Source organism: Triticum aestivum, chromosome 2D (assembly GCF_018294505.1).
Source record: "Triticum aestivum cultivar Chinese Spring chromosome 2D, IWGSC CS RefSeq v2.1, whole genome shotgun sequence".
Taxonomy (NCBI): domain Eukaryota; kingdom Viridiplantae; phylum Streptophyta; class Magnoliopsida; order Poales; family Poaceae; genus Triticum; species Triticum aestivum.
In genome coordinates, this window is record NC_057799.1 from 89,011,771 (window position 1) to 89,033,023 (window position 21,253).

The 21,253-nt window shown below is 43.1% G+C and overlaps 1 protein-coding gene across 3 annotated transcripts; it reads right to left on the bottom strand.

The window, feature by feature from the left end:
• Positions 1-6,746: 6,746 nt before the first annotated feature.
• LOC123051849 (SAC3 family protein B) lies at positions 6,747-18,446 on the bottom strand. Of its 3 annotated transcripts, XM_044474831.1 has the most exons (17): positions 17,956-18,446; positions 17,022-17,150; positions 15,847-16,041; positions 15,449-15,652; positions 14,826-14,954; positions 13,887-14,087; positions 13,439-13,657; positions 13,137-13,348; positions 12,914-13,014; positions 12,588-12,803; positions 12,243-12,470; positions 12,083-12,174; positions 11,902-11,995; positions 9,981-10,073; positions 8,919-9,904; positions 8,729-8,843; positions 6,747-8,618 (listed from the first exon to the last, which is right to left on the bottom strand). In XM_044474831.1, exons 1-17 carry the CDS (start codon positions 18,339-18,341, stop codon positions 6,849-6,851), a joined length of 5,370 nt encoding a protein of 1,789 aa, XP_044330766.1. In that variant the 5' UTR covers positions 18,342-18,446; the 3' UTR covers positions 6,747-6,848. The 3 variants fall into 3 exon arrangements, with proteins under 3 accessions (XP_044330766.1, XP_044330767.1, XP_044330768.1); XM_044474832.1 differs by lacking the exon at positions 15,847-16,041; XM_044474833.1 differs by lacking the exon at positions 17,956-18,446 and having other exon boundaries at positions 17,038-17,129.
• Positions 18,447-21,253: the final 2,807 nt, after the last annotated feature.

Here is a 21,253-nt window from a genome sequence, read left to right on the forward strand (position 1 = left end):
GCCAGCGCCGAAAAAGTGGCCTGGGGGGGCCTGTTGGGGGCGCGGCTGGAGATGCTCTTAGTGGAAGAGAGGAGGAGGCGGACAGGTGGAGGGCGCCCCCCCCCCCCCCCCCCCAAGCCCAATCCGAATTGGGGTGGGGGCCGGGCCCCCTTCCCTTCTCTCCCTCTCCCTCTTCCTTCTTCTCCTACTCCAACTAGGAAGGGGGGAAACCTACTCCTACTGGGAGTAGGACTCCCCCCCTTGGGCGCACCCTATGAGGGCCGGCCCTCTCCTCCTCCCCTACTTTATATACGGGGGAGGGGGCACCCCATAGACAAACAAGTTGATCTTTTAGCCGTGTGCGGTGCCCCCCTCCATAGTTACACACCTCGGTCATATCGTCGTAGTGCTTAGGCGAAGCCCTGCGCCGGTAACTTCATCATCACCATTACCACGCCGTCGTGCTGACGAAACTCTCCCTCGGCCTCAGCTGGATCTAGAGTTCGAGGGACGTCACCAAGCTGAACGTGTGCAGATCACGGAGGTGCCGTGTGTTCGGTACTTGGATCGGTTGGATCGCGAAGACGTTCGACTACATCAACCGTGTTACTAAACGCTTCCGCTTTCGGTCTACGAGGGTACGTAGACACACTCTCCTCGCTCGTTGCTATGCTTCTCCTAGATAGATCTTTCGTGATCGTAGGCAAATTTTTTGAAATACTACGTTCCCCAACATCAGTAACCACCAGCACCATCCCAAATATGGTCCTTCCATGCTCAAGTATTCTCAAAAGGTTATCTCCGTTCAAGTGCAAAATAGAGAAGCGTGAGCGAACCCTTTCATCGCCACACGCATGAGCAACCAAAGTCTTCTTCCCAACTGCAACACCTCCTATGATTGGAAGAATGGCTGTTGCATGATCACCAGGAGGGTCGTCGTGCTGCAATAAGAAACTCAAGAGCTTTTGCTTCTCAGCATGTCGACTGAACATGAATTTTTCGGTGTAAAGATACATCATAAGGCCTACGAGGCATCTGCTCGCAACCACCCAGAAGCACAACAAATTCTGTCATATTAGCAACAGCAATTTCTAAGCTTTCCAAGGCACCATGTGACTCGGGGCGCACGGCCTTATCAGTTATTGTTCGAGAACGCTTGACTAAATACAAGCTGATGCTAGATGACTCATTGCTGCTAACCTCTGCACCATCCTGGACGGTTCGGTACCTTGAGTTGTCCAGCACACTGTATCCTCGGTACATGACCTCCGAGAGCGTCTTGAGCTGGGTCATCATCCCGGAGTTGGTTATGTATCGCATGTCCGCCTCCTCGACGATGGTGCAAAGTGCAAGCTCTCATCAGAAGATGCTGCAACCTCTCCGCCACCTTCTCCTCCAAGCGTGGACGGCTCGAATGTTACTTGCTCAGCAGGAAGGAGATGAAACGGCTCACAAGTTCACAAGCAGACATAGCAACCTCCATGGATGGAGTTGATGAGGTAAGCTGCTGGTCGGTCTCTGGACAAACGTAACGAGGTTGTGCCCTGCCAAGTGTTGCATAGACTCTTGTCCACATAGAAAAGTCTCCATGGAATCTTGGCAAAATAGAGAAGTCTCGAGGCACGACTTTGACTGCGACGGGTCGAAGACTAGTGCATCCTTATCTTCCAGAACATGCAGGTATTCAGATATATACTTTAATACTTTTTCCGTCCTAAAATAAATGACTCGACTTTGTATTAAATTTGTATTAAAGCTAGTATAAAGTTGAGTCATTTATTTTGAAACGGATGGAGTACTATTTATTAGAGTAACCTGTTGGTTGTTGCATTTGGTTCTTTAGAACCCAATCCTGAAGTGTGTTCAAGTATGCATGATGTGGCTTATTTTGTGCTAGCTAGTTCAGCCATATTTGTCAAAAAACTGTTGTACCTTCTTCGTTCTTCACTTCTTCAGTAATGGTAAACTTGTAAAGAAGGAGTTGGTTCAAATATATGTGCAATGGTTCCAAAATAATACCTGTATGTTGAGCTTCTGCTCTGAATTAATTTACGGACTTCATCCAATTTACAAGATGGGTTTACAACTTTATACCCGTACGAAACTAGGAGTTGTGTTTCTACTTGAAATTGTTTTGACCAAAAGCGCTTCATCATTTGTGGCCCAAAAAGGAAGCAGAAAGTCCTGGGAAAGTACCCAACGGCAAACGAAATGAATGAGTCGTATCCAAATCTCGAAAGCCAAAAAGGGTGCTGGTATTGTACTCCCTCTGTTCCTAAATATAAGTCTTTTTAAAGATTCTAATATGGATTACATGCGGAGCAAAATGAATGAATCTAAACTCTAAAATACATCTGTATACATCCGTATGTAGTTTTTTTTATTGAAATCTCTAAAAAGGCTTATATTTAGAAACGGAGGGAGTATATTACAGCGGATTAGCAAGAGGGCAAGGGAGATTGTAAAGTAAACAGAATGACGATGCATGGCTTAATTAGTTTACCACCTCAAGATTGTAACAACTATTCCCTTCGTTCCTAATATAAGTTTTTTTTAGAGATTTCAATATGGACTACATGCAGATGTATATAGACGTATTTTAGAGTGTAGATTCACTCATTTTACTTTGTATATTGAAATCTCTAAAAAGACTTATATTTAAAAACGGAAGGAGTATATGTCCAGGGTCAATCTCAACTTCCCTGCTGTCAACATTGTTCGTAACAGGGAGGACCTCGTCCTTGTCCTTGGACAGCAACGCGGATGCCCTTCGTGCCCGCATCATCGAGAAGCGGCGAAAGAGGACGCCGTGCGACCTCGCAAGGGGGCAAAGCCGGGCGGTCTATGCCACGGTCGGACTGCCCCAAAGAGGAGGAGGAGAACGGCGACGGATCAGACAACTTCAGCAGTGAGCAGATCCGCCGCGGCCGTGGATGAACTTCTTTTATTGTCGTCTCATTCGTAGTTAGTAGAACATGTCAATTTTTTGTAGTCCGATGACATGTGTGTGTGTGTTCAACAACGTGTGCAAATTAAACATTGCATGACAAGTATGGATTGGAGGATTTGGGTTGAGAGAGACGGTTGTGGAGGCGGACTTTTAAGGAGTGATCGGTCATTATCCAGGGATATATAGGGGTACAAATTTGCCCAGTCCGGTTGTAGATGCTCTTATGTCGGTAGATTTTGTGGTACAAAATTGCAACCAGTAGGTAGTTTTACACATGAATCTTGTGACATCAGCTTTATGCCACAGAAGCAACACATTTAAAAAGCGATGGTTGGTCAAAAATAATCTTAACAAGTCAGAATACACCTTACAGGTGGGGAGAATATTGTACCAACATACTTGTAAAACCCAAAAAGAATTTTGAAAGTACATTTTCATGTCGAAACGGTGGTTTGGAATTGGAGGTAGTAGTCGAGTCGATTGAAATTCGTTGCGGCTTCTATAACACCAGCCATTAGTAGATGTAAGAGATTTCTGAACTGAACTACTGGGAAAGCTAACAGCTAGAGTTACAAGAAAACGTCTCTGGATATTTGCGCTACATATGTCTACAACACCATGACATTCTCGTCGAATAATGACACGACCTAATTAACAAACGGTTTTGCTATTTTTCAGTCGAGTGTTTTGCAATTAGCTTTCATTCAAATTTGTGTCCATTCGATCACACATTAAGATTCGTGCTGGGAGTTGTCGTTTTGGGTCAGTTTTTCTTATCGGGCGCACGTTTCGTTTTGGTCCAGCCCGTTTTCCGCCGCCCGTGTGTGATTTCGTATGTTTCCGCCCCTGTAGCTTTAAGATCTAGCTCTGTTTTTGCTTGGTTTCATGGTGTGTGTTGTTGTGGATTTTGTTAGCTCTTGTGGACGCAGATGTTAGTTCTGCTTCTTGGTATGTGTAGATTCCGCTGATTCCCCCTCTGCTCTTTTTGTAGATGTATGAATTGGTCTGTTGTTCTGGGTTGTGGTTCCACTGCTAGGTTTTAGACCTCATGTTCTGATCTCATCTGATGTATGCGGTGGTAGGTGTCATCAGAGGTTTATTTTTGTGGTTAGGTTTCGGTCATTTCTGCTGAATAGGTAGGCTCTGTATTTGCTTCTGTTGGTTGGTTCATGGCAGTTCTACTCCAACCCTCCTGATTTTCATTATTGTTGTTCGTATATTGGTAGTATTAATTGTTTCCCTGTTTTAGGCTTTTTTCAGTGCTTATTTCCCATATGAAATTTTTGCAGAGTGAGAAGTGTAGTCCTAGGGGTAATCCCATGTATTTCTCTGTGCACTATCAATATAATTCCTGGTTATTTACTTTGTAATTTCATGTGTAGTAGCACTGTAATTTGTTCTGATTTTTTAGTGTTAGATTTTGTATTGTAGTATATCCAGTGTAGCCATCTTAATCTGCAAATATCAGGTAGGCAGTGTAATATGCCCAGTATATCCCAGATATGCACTGTAATGTGCCCCAGAGTTTCTCTGTAAATTCGAGGTTCTTTTACACTGTAATTTGCCCGAGATTCACATTGTTAATCCCCTAGATTTATACTGTAATATGCCCCAGATTTACTATGTATATTTTAGCTTCTTCTACTCTGTAATTTGACCAAGATATACATTGTAATCCCCTAGATTTTATACTGTAATATGCCTAAATTTTGTGTGTGTTTTTTAGCTACTTTTACTCTGTAATTTGACCGAGATTTACACTGTAATCCCCTAGATGTTGCACCGTAATATGTCCCAGACATTATACTGTAATTTGACCGAGATTTACACTGGAATTTGTCTCAGATTTACTATGTAATTTGACCGAGTTTTACACTGTAATTCCCCAGATTTGCACTGTAATATGTCCCAGATATTACACTGTAATTTAACCGATATTTACATTGGAATTTGCCTAAGATTCACTGTAATTTGATTGAGATTTACACTGTAATTCCCCAGTTTTTTAATTATATTTTGACTGTAAATTTCATCTACATTACTTATAATTTTATTTCATTCTCTGCAATTTTTGAGCTGCATTCCTGTGTCGTATTCATGTGTTTAGAGCTAGCTCTCGGATATGTTTCTCACTTTTTTTATGATTTGTTTTGCTTTTTAGTCTAAAGGGTAGGCTACGAAAGTCTGTCACCAAGATGTTCCATTAGCATCATCTATTGAGAGTGCAGTTTCTTTGAATGATCCATTTGTGCCTAATGACTTCGCGGACGATGGTTCATGCTATGTCATTTGTAGTTATTTCTGTCTTCTTCTCTAGTTTTTATTTTCTTCTTTCTTCTCTCTTTCAGTTTGTTTAATTTGGGTATGTTGACTTATTTTTTCAGGAACTTTCTGGTGATGATGGAGGCCTTGACAAAGCTCTATTCAAGTTCTATATGAATCATGTTTGTGCTTTTTTTTTTCTGGAAGTAGGTGATTATGTTTTTGACGATCTTTCTTTGGATTGACCCTTGTCTTTTTTGTTTTTTCATAAAGTGAAATCATTGAAGAGGAAATTATCATGTGCTGGAAGAGGGAATGCGGCCAGTTCCCCTTGTTATACTAATCTCTCGCGTGGCTTTAGTCTGTTCTTCTCTTTAAAGTTGCACTGCAGTTTTCCAGTGTTGTAGTTCTCTATTTAGCTCATAATTAATATATTTTTCTTTTGTATCTTATTATTTGTTTGCTCGTCTCATGGAATTTCAGTGGGTTTCCTCTGCAATTTAATTGTAATTATCAGAGTATTTCCTCCCCTGTGTAATTCCAGAATACCTTCATTGTGTACCTTCACTGTACTTTACTTTCAGAGTAATTCCTTAGATTGTATAGTGTAATTCCAGAGCTTTAGTCACCGTAAATCCTTGGTGTTCGCACTGTAATTTCCTGTGATTATTCACTGTTGTCATTCCTTGGTGTTTGCACTGCAATTTCCACTGATTTATTCAGTATTTTTTTCTCTGATGTGTCTGAAATGTTGTCTTTGTGCCTACTTCATTGTTGTCATTCCTACAGTGTGCCTTTTCAGTTTCATTTCACTGTAATATCCCCTAGTTTACAGTGTAATTTACTGCATAGTCACTGTAAAGCTTGCAAGTATTACAGTGGAATACCTAAGATTTTTTAGGGAGTTACACTCTGTAAATACCCCATTATTACATTGTATATACTGTACGTACTTACAGTGGAATTCGTCTGATTTTTTCACTGTATATCCTCATTTGCCTTACAATGTAATATCCCACATTTATCATAATCCATGCTTTATCACCATTTTCCTGGTTTTCTGACAATGTAAATTGCAGCTACATTACACTGTAATGCAGCACATATTTTCATGTGTACTTACTGTACACCCTTATGTTCATGTGTACTATTTACAATGCTTTTTTAACTCTGTATTTCCTGTCGGTTCACTGTTTTTACCCTGATCTAAATAAATTTCAGCGTTGCTTTCAGTCCCTTAGAACCCGATGATTCCATTTTTTTCACTTGATTCTTTGATGTTTTCGGCAGACAAGTTCATGTAAAAGTTGTCTGTACACCAGAAGGATGGGCAAAAGGAGTAGGAGAGTTCCTGATGTGAGCAAAAGAAGACGAGTTCATGTAAAAGATATTCTGAAAGCAACGCGATGATTTATAGCAACCGGGTCATAATTTGTAGCCCCACCCGTTTTGTTGGTGTTACAGACATACAATGGTCGGCTGTGTTTGGACATACATGCGTCATCTGCTTATTTGTTAGGAGATTTGAATGTAATCCAATTAGAAATCAGTCAAATGTTAAATAGACATTCCCTTAACAAAACAATGTTCTATCACTCAATGATATCCAATGTTACAAGTTACACCAAGCGTCGCTGCCTTTCAAAGGCTCGGCAGCTCAGAAGTATATAAAGAGCTTCTCATCGATCTTGGACTGCAGCTTGGCGCACTGCTGCTCTAGCTTGGCAAGCTCATCGTCCCATTTGAGTGGAACCAAATCTCTTAGCTCCACTCTTCTTGGTGCGTCGTGCATGTTGTCATCGGTAGCTCCATGCACTGGGCTTACCTCACCATTGATGTGTGCCAGTGCCTGAGGTTCGTCGTATGCTGGGGTTGGCAACGGTGGTGGCGGAGGTCTCAGCGATGGAGGACTGTCAGAATCAAGGTCACAACTCACCTCAATGATCTCGTCTAGCGAGAGCCCAGATGGCACAGCGGGCATCATGTCATGGTCCTCCAAAATGGGCGCTTCGCCTATAATATCGCTGTTCGCAGTGAGCCCATGCTGTGTTGCACCATCGGAATCAGCTGCAGGAGGCTGGTAAAGACGCTGACTCAGGACATAAGCTTCTGAGAAATCTCCGGTAGAAAGCCTCGCTAACCTCCAGTTGTAGATCCGCCGGAAGATAGTAACCCAGTTCGGCACAAGATAGTGATTCGAGTCACGGAGCTCAAGATCAACACCTTTCTGCACCATAATCTTTGCCTCCGCAACTGCCTGGGCTCCATTTAACAACCGAGCCGATTGGGTCAGATATCTCGTCAAGCACTCCTCAAGATATAGCTTCTGATCTTGAATCTGCCTGCCCATGTAAGATCCTTGTTTTAGCCAAGACAGGTCGTCACTGAACCCTGGAAGCTGCAAACTCTTTACGGATTCCACCAGCGGCTGGATTCTTGACGGCGATGACCATCCAATGCTAGGTAAGAACATTTCTGTGAACATCCTCTCGCTGCTCGATCTCTCCAGAAGATCAATCTCAAGAGTTGGCCACTGATTAGGACTTATGTATGCTGCAGCTAAAATTTCTTCTCCAAGCTGGCTGACAGCGTTGTTGAATACTGAGATGCAATGCTCAGGACCAACTTCAGGCGCAACACGCTTGTTAAGTAGCTCAAGTGATGGGTTCAAGTAATTCAGAAGTAACTCATGTGTCTTCACGAGGATGACATCAGGCTGTAGAGGAAAACTGTTCGCCATCCACTTTAAACCTTCTCGCAGCTTGTCATCGTCAAAGAAGCCATTGATATAACCTTCAGTGCAGCTTCCAGCTAGAAAAACAACCAAGGATGAAGCAATCTTTCCTTCACTCAGACCGCTGACGCCAAGCTTATCAATGACATTTTGTGACGCATAATCATACCCTTCATTATATGTGTCACCACTTAAAATCAGAAGAGGGAGACAAGATTGAGGAGGTATGGAGGCTAACAGACTGCTAAATCGTGCCTTCTGCATTTCCCACGGAATGCTTTCAGATACCACAAATACTATACAGTTTGTGCTGTCAGCAATTTCGTTACCAATAACTTGTTGGTCACTGGCCCTGACAACAGATAGGCAGCATACACTCGGAGAACTGAGCCACGTTCTCCAAATTGAGAGGTCTGCTGAAGTAAGAAGCAATCCATTATCTTCACTTCCAGAACCCATGAGCTTTTTGAGTAACCATCTTGAGGCAACATTGTTGCTCTGAGATTTCATGGCACCTGGTGGGACAAGTACTAGCATCTTCCAGCAGATGCACCTAGCATCAGGTTTCCTTTCAGTTAAAATAGGACCAGCCAACTCTGAGACATTTAGTCGTGACCAAGATCTTTGTTGCCGTGTGTATCTTTCTTTAAAGGCATGGCCAATATCTAGCTCGTGGACTGCATGCTTTGGCACCTTCATTGTAGAAAAGCGATCATTTATCATGGACTTACAAATCATCGAAATAAATTGCAGAAAACACCAAGCCTTGAAATAAAAATAGAACATGTCTATAGTAGACTTACCACTGCGGTTTGGTGAACTGGTGGTCCAAGTGACAGAGAATTCAATGCTGCAATAGCAAGGGCATTTTTCTGCTCTCTCAGAGATCTCTGATCCGCAGCACGCTGCCTCCATTTCCTGTATGATCACAGTAGGACAAAGGTTTGGTACATTAAAGAATTAGTGACATAGATCAAGGATAACAAAACCAACCTCAGTATCATCTTTAGCCTTTCATCTGAAATTGTTTTCTTTGGAGACACAACAATTGGTAACGAGTCATATGTTGTTTCATTATTATTTTGGTAATCTCCATCCTCATGACCAGGCAATAGGGAACCTGTAGGCCCCACACGTTCTATTAGATTGACTTGATGACATGATGGACTTTCATCATCCAAATCTGTATCACTGCCAGAGCCATGTGCCCTGAGCTCATCTTCCTCTTCATGCATATGGGCGTAATCTGAGGATACAACATCTGCTAGAGGATGTGAGACTATGGTTGCCACCAAAGCATCAACATGTTGAGTGTAGGCTTCTGACTGCGGTATCTCCATTTGTTCTCTCGAGAAGTCCACAAAATCACCATTCTGGTCTTCAGATATTATGAAATCATCAGTCATCGTGATCTTGCCTTTTGCTTTCGGTGAAGCTACTCTCTGGTCATCCATCCATCCTGTGTGCGAGAGTGCGTGCTTGGTAGCACGCGGAGAAGTGCTAAGAATAACTGGAACACTTCCCTTTCTGCTACCAGTTGGGGAAATAGGACTTGAATATGTTGAATTGAACTGTTTATTGCCAGCTTTTGGAGAAAACAGACCAGAATACGGCGAGGTAATCTGTCCGCTAGAAGTGGGAGAAACAGGTCCAGAAAACGATGGGCCAAACTCTTTTTTCGCACTAACAGGAATCACAAGGGCAGACCGTGGTGGAACCGGCTCTCTTTTGCTAGCTGGGGAAGGAAACCCGACAGAATATGGTGCAACAGTCGCTTTTTGACCAGTGGGAGCACAAACTGGACCAGAAGATACATCATCGACTATTCTCTGTGATTTCTTCGAGTGCACAAGTTCAGAACAACCAGATGGAAAATCGCTCTCACTGTTAAGAAAAGGCCCTTCTTTCACTAGGTACGGTCCTTCATACTGCTTTGATCCAAAACCATGGTGTTCTAAGAGACTTTCAATGTCCTCATCCTGAAAAAGAAAGACACAAGATGATATCAATTTTTCCATAATGAATAATTTACTGTTTGAATAAGAGAACTCTTACCTCCATTGCAAGCCACTCCACGACATGTGAAATAGGGATGCCTTGGCCAATCTGCAGACCACTGTGCAAGGAAGCCAGAGCTTGCCTTCTTACCTGGGTAGAAGAAATGTGTTAAGCTTTAGAAAAGTGTGAACTGACAAACAATTAGCGTACTACATGGAACCTGGGAGTACACCAGAGGTAGCGAATAGTGAAAGATAATACTATTAAAACAATTTCCTCTGCACAGAACAACAAAGTATATCTGATAAGTGGCCCTAATACAGTACAGGAGCAGAACTGTGGTCTATGGTCAAACAGGCATATCCACAATTCCTAAAGGGGCAGAATAGATCTACCAGTGTTGCACCATAACTTGAAGAGGATCATGGTATGGAAGAAGTAGACTAAAACTCATGCTAGACGGCATTAAGTGTGAGAGACTTAATTCTGTCTTGGTTGATCTGAAGTTCTGAACAAAACGCAATGACATCCCCTGAGGTTCATGTCATTACACCCTTCCTGTAAAAGCAGGTAGTCATCGACCTACAGGATGTTGGCCAGGCGGCTACATTGAAATCCTTGGTGACCTCAGCAAGCCAAGGGCTCAATGCCAGTGTTGCATTTCGCGTGATATCAGCAAGACTCCAACGACAGTTGATGGTGATGAGAAGCAGCCCTTAGCATGGCCAGATGTCGTGGAAACTGCCCACGGCACGGCGAACGTGCACCAGACAGCAGCAACGTGAGGACATCCTGACCTGTCCATTGTGATCTCACCACACATACAGCATGGCTTCGATTGACAGTGCCGAGAAAACGGCTGGGACAAAACAATGGCCATACTAATGTTTGAGAGTACAGACAACGAAGTAGAGATTAAAGCGAGATGGTAGTTTATTACTGTAGGATTTAGGAAAGCTCGATGTTAAAGATATTAAGTCCAGCATGCGTAGTTTATCAATTAGCAGGAACGGATGATGCATCAGTAGTATGGAGGATAATTAGGGAAGAGGTAGAGATAAGAGTTCGATTCGTTTACAAGAAAGAGTCTCAAGTATTAAGGGTGAGGTTAAGTAGCAACATGATAAATTGATAATCTTTCAGATCAAGCAAGAAATGAATCATGCACAGCTCCATTTGCTAACTCTGAACCCGTCTAGTTCTCTCATCCAAATTTATGTCATTCTATCTCCTTCTAATACCATATTGGCTTCATTCCCTTTGGGCTTTAAGTCATACTGCTTGGCTCTACTCTCTATGGCAGCAGTGCCATGAACTAATGTTCACATCAACCATTGTTTCCAGAAATTTTGATTAGTGACTTGTCAAAACATAAGAATACTTTAACTAATACAGAACGTATTATAAATGTAAAGAAGTACTACCTCTGTACCAAAATATAAGACGTTTTTGTAGGCTAAACTAACCTACCAAAACGTCTTATATTTTGATACGGAGGGAGTACAATACTGGCCAGGGAGAACTCGTCAATGCCAGATAGTGGCGGATCCATAATTTTTACCCTGTGCGATCAATTATTACTGTCACATTTTCATATACTATATAGACGTATATGTAAACTGTAACAAGTAGTCAAGTACAATGGTTGTTTCAAAAATTTGAAGGGTTGATAGATCCCACTACTTCCTCTAGCTAGCTAGGGCTGAATCAGCTTACAGTACAATGGAAACATGACAAAAGTTAAGAATTTTATTGTGCTACCAAGCACCTTTTTGTCTTGTGAAAAACAACAGCAGGTCCTACTAACTACAATGAGAAACTGTCAGTTCTGAATTCTGGTAACACCTTTTATTATTACAATACTTGCCAGCATAGATGCACAATAGAGAACTAGAAGTATGTGCATATTTGAACAAATAATTTCAGTAAAAAGATATGGTACAAAAATTAACAGCCTTTCATCGACAAACTATTCTACCTTCGCGAAGTGAGCATGCATCAAACAAGCCTGCAAATATGTTGCTTTCCTTGCAAGCCGGAAGAAAGCAATGTAGTTTCCCATTCTGCATGCTCTGAATTGCATGACAAAAGTTGGTGTTAAGTCAAATCAAAGTTAGTAAAGACCCAATAATTCTAATTATGCCATAAGGTATGACTACCTTGCAACTTCTCTTGCAAACAAGACGTCTGGGCTGCCTCTAATTTCACGAGACATCTTAGCAAGGTCCAGAGATAACTCAGAAGGTTCAACCTGATTCAGATGTACACAGAAGTCAGCAAAACAGCAGAAAACAACAAGACCCACTCAATTCACCTCACCTTGTAACCAGGATGCTTGTCTAACTTGAGCAGTGCATAATAACCCCGGAACTCCTGTTCTGTTGAGAAGAACACACCATTTCTCCTATGGTCTTCATACATTTGAAATAGCTCAACTGATGTTTTGTTCATCTGCTCAATGTTGAGGTGTGCATCAAAACCCTCTGAAAAACCTTCTCCTTTGCTGTACTCACATAACTCGTGCATTGCTACAATGTGGAGCCTTATCTGGTCAAGAAAAGAAAAGAAAAGAAAAGTTCACGACGAAACTTACTGGGAAATAAGTTTACCCAAAGAAAAAAACATTTACGGACAGTGGGAAAAATAATAAAAAATTGGAATTACCATTTGCTCGAGCATAGAAATAGCCTCTTGATTGAAGAAATGTTGCATTCTAAGATCCATTCTTATCGCTCGCATCCTATCCCACAAGAAGTTGTATAAGCCCAAGAAACTATCATCATATGTGTGATCCAGCAAACTAAGAAGGTATGACATGGTCTTCTGCAGAACTGGCAGAGGCCTGATCAACTCTGCATCTCTCTCAGCAGTCCTAGTATACTGTATCAATTAGATAATAACTTCCATCATGCTTCCTGTTACTGGTGATGAGAGATAAATTCAGATAGAATCCTGTCATCCTGGCAGGTGATAAGGTAAACATTATATACCTTTTTAACAGCAAGAAGCTCGGTGGTTTGGTTTCTGTCTCCACCTAACCTCTCGTACCTATCAAGATCTCCCTTTCTCTCGCGCTCCGCCCTTTCAGGCTCTAGAAACAAAGCATGAATACATGTTTGTAAGTAGCATGGTTAAGAAAATACATTGAAGAGTTGAGAATGACCAAGATAACATTGCGCAAAAACAAGTGATATGATCTAGTGCAGGAATCACCTGGGCACATATAGGAACAAAGCCCAAGAATTGCGGCTAACTCTGGGGGGTCCATGTCAGCCATAGTACTATCATTTGATTTGACTGGAACTTTTCCCATTGAAGAGGCTTGTTTCTGTTTGTCCGCTTTTGCGAGATCATTGATGTTTTCCACTGGCCTGCTTAGTTCAACATTGAAACGAGCCAAACGCTTGGCTTTTGCCTGTTTTTCTCTACAGCAAATGTTACATGAGTCAATAACAACAAACAGTATATTTGATGAAAAAAAAGGGTTTGCCACATTATGAAGCTGGCATAAGCACCTCTCAAGTTCAGTTGAAGGGATAAAGTCGTCACCGTCATCCAAAGGAGGGGTCACGCCCCTAGAATTGAGAATCGAAGGCTTTGGTGGAGAAAATGTAGGTGTACTATATTCTTTTGAATAAGTATCTGAAGGACGGAACTGCTGATAAGGTGGTGAACGCACATCACCAATGCGAGATTTTATTTGACTTCCAACCTTGAGAAGGGATGCTTCAGACCTGTAATAATAGCAACAAAGTCAACTGCTAAATGCCATAAAGTAAAAGATAAGCAAGCACAGTAACAGATCAATTCGTTTACTAACTACCGCTCCTAGGCATAAATATGGTAGATGTGTTAGATTGTGCTCTTGCTGGTCATAATTTATTTATTTTAGTCGTTATTGCATCTTTTATCAAAACTAATAACTAAAACTGACATACAGCAAAATAAACTCGAAGGATTTACCTCTGGATATCAGCCTGTGAACGAAGATTCTGGGCTGCAACATTACTGCTGCCAAAACCTGCAGGTGCCGGCCTAATGTTGTCTCTAATATCTGAAGGTGGAGACTTGGGCATGTTCGTGAATTCAGATGAAGGAGCCCTCATCCTTTTTGAAGTTTCAATACTTACATCATCAACCAAGGTATCCGCATAGTTTATCAGTCTGTAAAGGAAGCAGCAGGAAAATGCTTTATGCATTAGCCACAAGTCCACAATACATCACTAATGCAACTAATCATTTTAAATGCCAGATTTCAGGCTTTAGAATTAGCACTCACAGGAACCAAACCCTAAACCGAAAACCGAAAAAGGTTAGTAGACAAATAGTAAAGAAGAATTTCACAGCTCACATTTCGAAAAAAAGAAGTCACTAAAAATGAAGAGAAAAAAAAAAGAATTAGCACGAAAGGTTAGTGCATACTATTGAGGGTTTCCACATTTTAAGAGCTCGAATAAAACACTAGTTGCTTAATATTCCTTTAGCGAGACTAAAAGCTACAAGGAAAATAAATTTTCCAAAAACTGTGTAGAGAAGACCGTCTCCATGTTCGTATTCTTGATTCAGTTTGGTAACAAACCGACCAAGTAAAGAAAACACGTTACGTAATAACAGGTGTGTCATGTTTTGTTTGGTAACCCATGCCCAAAAATGACTATGCCCAGCATTTTACCCATTTCCATACTGAATTGATTTTCCAATGGATGATCATGATTATCTAACTTTCTCCAGTCCAGGATATTTATACGAATTCAAAGTAGCAGTGATTACCTATATATACATACGTTGTGGGGTGTTGAAGCACTTAGGAGTTAGGAGATCACATGTATATTTAATTATTTATGCAGCAACAGAAGAAAACAGGCACGCCATAAAGAAATGGCAATCAGTAGATAGTAGTACCTTCTAGCATTTGCACCAGTGCCATGACGAGCTTCAGCACCATCAACATCCTCATAGGATAAAGTAGGTGACCTAGACCTTTTTGAAATGCTATGATCCATTGTTCGACTTTGAAGTGGAGCTGAGAATCTACAGAAGGATAAAAGGAAGAAAATATTACAGAGCCATAAACGCATAAGTACCAACAGGAGCACAAGCACAAGAGATGGCATTAACCAATGATTTTACAGTGATCCAGGTAATAAATGTGATCACAGAAGCAAATTTACGTTCAATTGCAGTATTATGTTACAGCGCGGAAGTTCGTTATATCCATTGCTAAAGTTCTTTTGAATAGGAAGAATGTCCCAGCAGGGGGAGAGGGGTTACTCCACGCAAACCTACCAGCATCACAAGGTTGAGCATATTTCTAGTAAAAAAACTTGAACAGCTCGCAAGACAATCACAATAAATATTTTTTTATCTAGAAGTTTTTCCTTTTCTCGACTCAAATTAGTATCACCAAAGACTATTTAAATAAAGACTATACAGGCTGCATACTACTGATGAACACAAAAAAATCAAAAATAGAATGGTGCTCAGGTCAACTATGTGGCAGTTTACGACAGTCTAGCCGACAGCACCTTTGTTCTCGCATATGATCGTTCATCTCTTGTTGAGCCGCACCACCAAGCACTGATGAAGAAGATGTACTAGTCCCTGAGGCAGGACGGGGCCTCTCACTACCAGGAACTAAATTGCTATTCAGAAGAGGAGAGAATGTAGCATGTGCATCATGAAAAGGAGACTGGTTCTGGATTCCAAACTTGGAAGGTGATAGATTAGGCCTGAAATATCAGTAAAAACAGGGAGATAAGCAGCACAGCACGACCAGTGACATTTAGTACTGAAATACTAATTAGTAGCTAAGTAACCAGTACTACACTCTTTTATGAGATAATTTGCAGTGAGACACTAATAAAACTTAAAATACAATTAGAGTAAACAATTACTAGTTGACAATTTCTATCGAAGAACTCACATTTGCACATAATCATGAGGCTCAGCACGCTGCGTAGGAGGAAATTTTGGAAGGCTTGATGATGGTCTAAACTGTCTGCTCATGTCTAATGGTGGTGATCTTGCTGTCTTTCCGGTCTCTGGAGGTTGCATTCTCATTTGCACTGAAGATTGCGCACTTTCATTTTCAAACAACGGGTCTGCATAGTTTACCAACCTATCGATGGAAGAGACATTAGATTTAAAAACCCTGATAGCTGTACCCACAAGGTTATAGTTGCAAGCGCCAGGGAGACCCATCTGAACTCACACCCAACAGAAAAATCCTCTCCAGACCCTACGCAACCATAATCCATGTAGGGTGGTCCATACAAAGACATGTCAAGCATGCCAGCTAAGATCAACTACACAACATGTAGCGTATCCTAATATAATGATATGCACCATTTTTCATTTAAGAACTGACGGTGATTGATGTATTGTTCTCTGACCATGGCCTTCTGGCAAAATAACGTATAAACAATAGCATTGGTACCTTTGGTTTTTGCCCAAGGCTGCCCTACCAAATACTACCTCCGTTCCCTAATATAAGACATTTTAGCTTTTTCTTGAGTCGTATGTATCTAGACACATTTTAGTATGTATGTACACTCATTTTAGTATGTATGTATTCAATATTTTGAAATAGCTAAAAGGTCTTATATTAGGGAACGGAGGGAGTATTTGGCTAGCCAAAGTTTGGTCAAGCTTTTGCTTACCCATGAGTTTGCTAACATTGGCAAGAAAAAAGAACTAGAGTGGGCAAAAGAGAAGTTGGCATTTCAAAAGTACTGGCAACCATCCAAGCAAAGACCAAAATTTTGGTCATGACCTGAAAATTGGCAGGGTGAGCTTTGTCCACCATCCAAACATACCCTAGAGTTCAGCAGAGAGTGATGAATATTTGGCTCAGTGGCTCATTGCGCAACTTTCAGAAGAAGATTGCATTGTACTGACACGGATTGTCCCACCTACAACATTTGGACGACTTAAAGGAGAACAGTCGCTAAGTGACCTATATCTACGTATCAAGCCCTTATGTACAAATTTTCTGCACGCCATGTATACAAATGTTTTAAAGATATTGACTGGAATATATTGGATGTCCATTATGAATTCAGATAGCTTGACGAGAGATACAACATGAAGTAGTTTTACCTTCTTTGCCCCATACCATTATCATTTTCTGGAGGAACATTCACACGCTGATTTGATAGATTCGGCGGGGACCTGCTCCTTGAGGAAATACCAGGATGCATGGGCCTGCCTATGGATGGTGCAGCTACTCTGAATGCGAACATGAAAACAATCCATCAATAATGTACCATGGGTATCGCAGGTTTGGAACTGCAACCAGATGGGCTAGGATTAGGTGATTAACCACCAAAAAAGTTAGAACTTAGTCTACCATTCCAGCAGCAAGGCACCTTATCAGATATTTTGAGTTGGCTTGAACAACATGCAATTTTAGATGTTCCTTTTTATGTGCTATACCCTGCTCAATATCATTCACTTGGTACACAGTCACCAGTGTGCCTAAGTCTTGTGAATTGGCAACTCCCTCCGTAACTAAATATAAGACGTTTTTTATGCCCTGTGCAAAACCAAAAAACGTCTTATATTTTGATACAGAGGCAGTACATGGTTGCTTCGTGCCACGCCAAGTCTTGTGAATTGGCTACATGGTTGCCTCGTGCCATGCCACGATCTCTAACGATCAACTTAGGACAATCCCTATTGTAGAAACTAGATCACTAGAGCTGCTATGACGCGCTAATACTCAAATGTCACAGGCATCCGACCAAATAAAAACTCATATGCGCATTTAACCATCTCCAATGGGGAAATCATACTCTATGCAATCACCAAATATGTGAAACTACCACGAGTGGAATATATCTGCACAACGCTAACTACACTATGCTTCAGATTCTGAAGCTACTACACGCCTCTACTTACAGTTACAGCTACTTGGATGCAACAGCAAAGCAAGTACAGAACAGAAACCTAACCGACACTAGCCAGCCAGCTCGACAGCAAAGCTCAAACAACACAGAAACCACATCGGGGGTGGGGGGTGGGGAGCACTCACCTCGGCTGGGGCTGAAGATGGCGCGCGGCGTGGCGAGCAGTGGCGGCGGCCGCGCCTGGGTCGACGGCACGAAGAGGGCTCGGAAACCTCACGGGACCGGGGGCGCCGGGAGCAACTGCCGCCGGGCGCGCGGAGGGTGCCGGTATGGGGATGGGAGAAGTAGGGCGAGAGATGGGAGCCGCTGCGGAGAGCTGGGGGCGAGCGCTCGGGAAGCGCGAGGAGGGGGGCACGAAGGGGGCGGCCGGGCGAGCCGAGGGGAACTGCACGGGGGCGGGCTGCGCCGCGGGAGAAGGGGCGGTGGCCGCGCCGGCGCCGAAGGCGAGGGGCGCGGAGCCCGGGCCGCGGTTGAGGGGCCCCGCGTCGCGGCCGAAGCCGGATGCCTCCATCGCGGGGCGCGGAACCCTAGCCGCCGGCGGATGCTCGTCGCCGGCGTGCGCGTGGAGGGAGGAGGAGTGGGGTTTGAATTGGAGAGATCGGAGGGGGGGAGGGGAGGGAGCCGCCGGGTTGAAGCTTTTGGGTTAAGCGGCCCGGCGGGCAAAGGGGTACTGACAGGTGGGGCCGGGCCGTCGGCTGGAGGTGGAATCAATTGTAGAGAGGTACCCGCGGAATCGTGTATTCAGCTGTCGCTCCTCGTGAGGTGAAGCTGTGAAGGCCGATTATCTTGGCCGTTCATGCATTAACGAATGGTCAATAGCAATAGCAATGTGATAGTCTCTACTCCTAATGGAGCAGTTGGTGAATAGTCTGCGCGGTTTATTTTCGCTGTTTTTTTCGTCATCCTCCCACCTTCGGTTTTTTTTGTCATCCTCCCACCTTCGTTAACTCGCAACCCACCCACGAAAAAAAACGTGCCAATAAAACCCTACGATCGATGCCTCCAACCCCCAACCTCCTCCCTGGCTCCCGGCGCCGCCCGCCCCATCTCCTCCCCGATCCCGGCGCCGCCCGCCCCATCTCCTCCCTCACTCCCGGTGCCGACCCCGCCCCCACCTTCTCCCTCACTCCATAGCCCGCGCCCGCGTTCTTCCTCCCCCATCTCGTCTCATCTCCGGTCGCTGCAGAGGAGCCCAGTTTCGCGCCGCCACCATGGTTGGCCTGCAGCGAGCAGCAGAGGACCTAGCCGCCGCGTCCGACCTCAACCGCCGCCCGAAACCCTAGCCCCTCCTTCCAACGGCAGGTCAAGCCAGCAGGATCCCCTCCAAGAACAGCATTTGATGTGTGAGTGCATCCCCTTCTCTTCTTCTTCTTCTTCTCGATTTGATGTGTGCGTGCGTGCTGTTGTGTGCAGGCCCGACTCATCTCTGCTTGTGCACAACAAGGAAGGCCATGGAGACGCTGCTCCCTATGTTCAGCGCGTGGACGGACGATGCAGCGTTGGGGATGACTCATGGCTGCCTCCGTTTGTGCAGGTGACTCATGGCCACCCCCTCTCTCAACCCCCAGATCCGACTCCCTCCTCCACCCCCTCTCTCAACCTCCAGATTCAACACAAGTATTCATTGTTGTATTTTTATTTTTACTATGTCTCTGAACCATCTGGACGATGAACTATGTACTGTAATTTTTAGTTTGTCGCAAGAACGTGAACCTAATCTTTAGTCTGTCTAAATCACGTGCAGATTGGGTACTCTGGAGCACATGGAAGGAGGAGAAGGATGGGAGGTGTGTAGAATTCGGCGCCAAGGGAGACGATCGAGATGGTGGAGCAGAATCCAGAGGACGACGGGAGACCAGGTAGAGGAGAGACAACACCCGGATATCAGGCAGTGAATGCACACAATGCAAGGATACTTTAAACAAATACAAGTATCATCCATATGAAGGTCATCGGGCGTTTGGAAGAGAAGAATGATGCATATATCATCTCAGTTCAGGTCGCTGGAGTTGTTTGGTTTTTCTTCTCATGTGGATGCTCCATACTGTAAACTACGCTCTGTACTTGGAGACAATCACCAAGGCCTTTTTTGTACAAACTAATCTAAGCTTTTTGTTCTTCTCAAGTAGCTATTTTATTTTGCTAATTCTGTGTATAGCTGCTATTAAACAGAAGTCCTTTGATGTCAGATGCAAAGTTGATGAAGTTTTTTTCTACGTCAGATGCTCCTGTTTAGTGGGACGCTATGCAGTTTTTTGGTGAATGGTGCCGCTGCTGCAGCTCATTGGTTCTAGCCCGACATTCAGCTCTGAATGGACGTGTGTCAGGGACAGGATGATCACCATCCAGGTTTTGACACGGTATTTTCTCTTTCTTTATTAGCAGCCGCATGTGGAAAGGTTTGGCAATTCAAAGTACTTCAAGAAACTGTTATCATTGAAGCCTGCTTGGAAATTATATAGAAGTGTAATTTGTAGTGGAGTTATCAGTTCTCCGTTGATAAATGTACAATGTGAAGGCAAATAATCTTTTTGTATGATTATGTTACATTACAGCTATCAAAACGCATGCAGATGTTGCATCTCTCTCTCTCTCACACACACACACACGTGTGTGCGCATGCACACACAAACACATACGCACGCGATCAGGCAATGGAGGGCCCCGGCTCCGATTGCAATATTTCATATTTGTTTTGCTTTTATAAGTGGTGGATGCATAGCCTAAATTAAGGGCCAAGCTTTAGGCAGGAAAGTGGGACAATCTTCAGTAACATCACCACGCTTCTTATCATACCCACTCGCGGTGGAGCCGCCAGCCTGGCCGAGTCGCTGTTGATCAGCGCCAACTCCATGAGGGAAAAATATGGTACTGATTTCTTAGGTTGTTAGGTTCTGTGTTCTCCTAGGATTTAAGATGGTGAAGTTACTGTGACTGTAATCGAATATCCATTTCAATAAGAACTTTAGTGCTTGAGTTTTTCTGTTTATTTGCTTGTTTCTATAAGAACTCCAGTGCTTGAGTTTGGACCTCATGTCCCCATCAGATTTCATTTTTCTCGAATTATTCAATCAGAACTTGTGGTATTCTACATTTTATTGGATCTCAATCTTCCTTCAAGCGGCATCCGATTCTTCACAAGCTGATGAAATATTTATTTCTCGCGGGTATTCATTGGCCAATTTCTCAGATTAGGAATTGAGATAAACATCAATTTGGCTCAAGGTAATACACCCTACTTTGCATAATAAATCATATTTGGCTATTTTGAATGCAGCCGGGATGCTGAAAAGTTTGTTGAAGTTCTTCTAGCTTGCTCTCAAATATTAGCGGCCACGTGCGCGTGCTGATGTAGAACCATCAAATGTCTCACTTAGATATCTTCTGAAAGATCTTGTGTTGATAATCTTTGAGCAAAGAAGT

Excerpts from the sequence above, each read along its gene's own strand:
- LOC123051849 (XM_044474831.1), bottom strand. The coding sequence starts at position 18,341 with ATGGAGGCATCCGGCTTCGGCCGCGACGCGGGGCCCCTCAACCGCGGC. Across the intron at positions 12,804-12,913 it reads AGCTTCTTGCTGTTAAAAAG|TATACTAGGACTGCTGAGAG; the intron begins GTATATAATGTT and ends TAATTGATACAG. Across the intron at positions 9,905-9,980 it reads TGGAGTGGCTTGCAATGGAG|GATGAGGACATTGAAAGTCT; the intron begins GTAAGAGTTCTC and ends TTTCTTTTTCAG.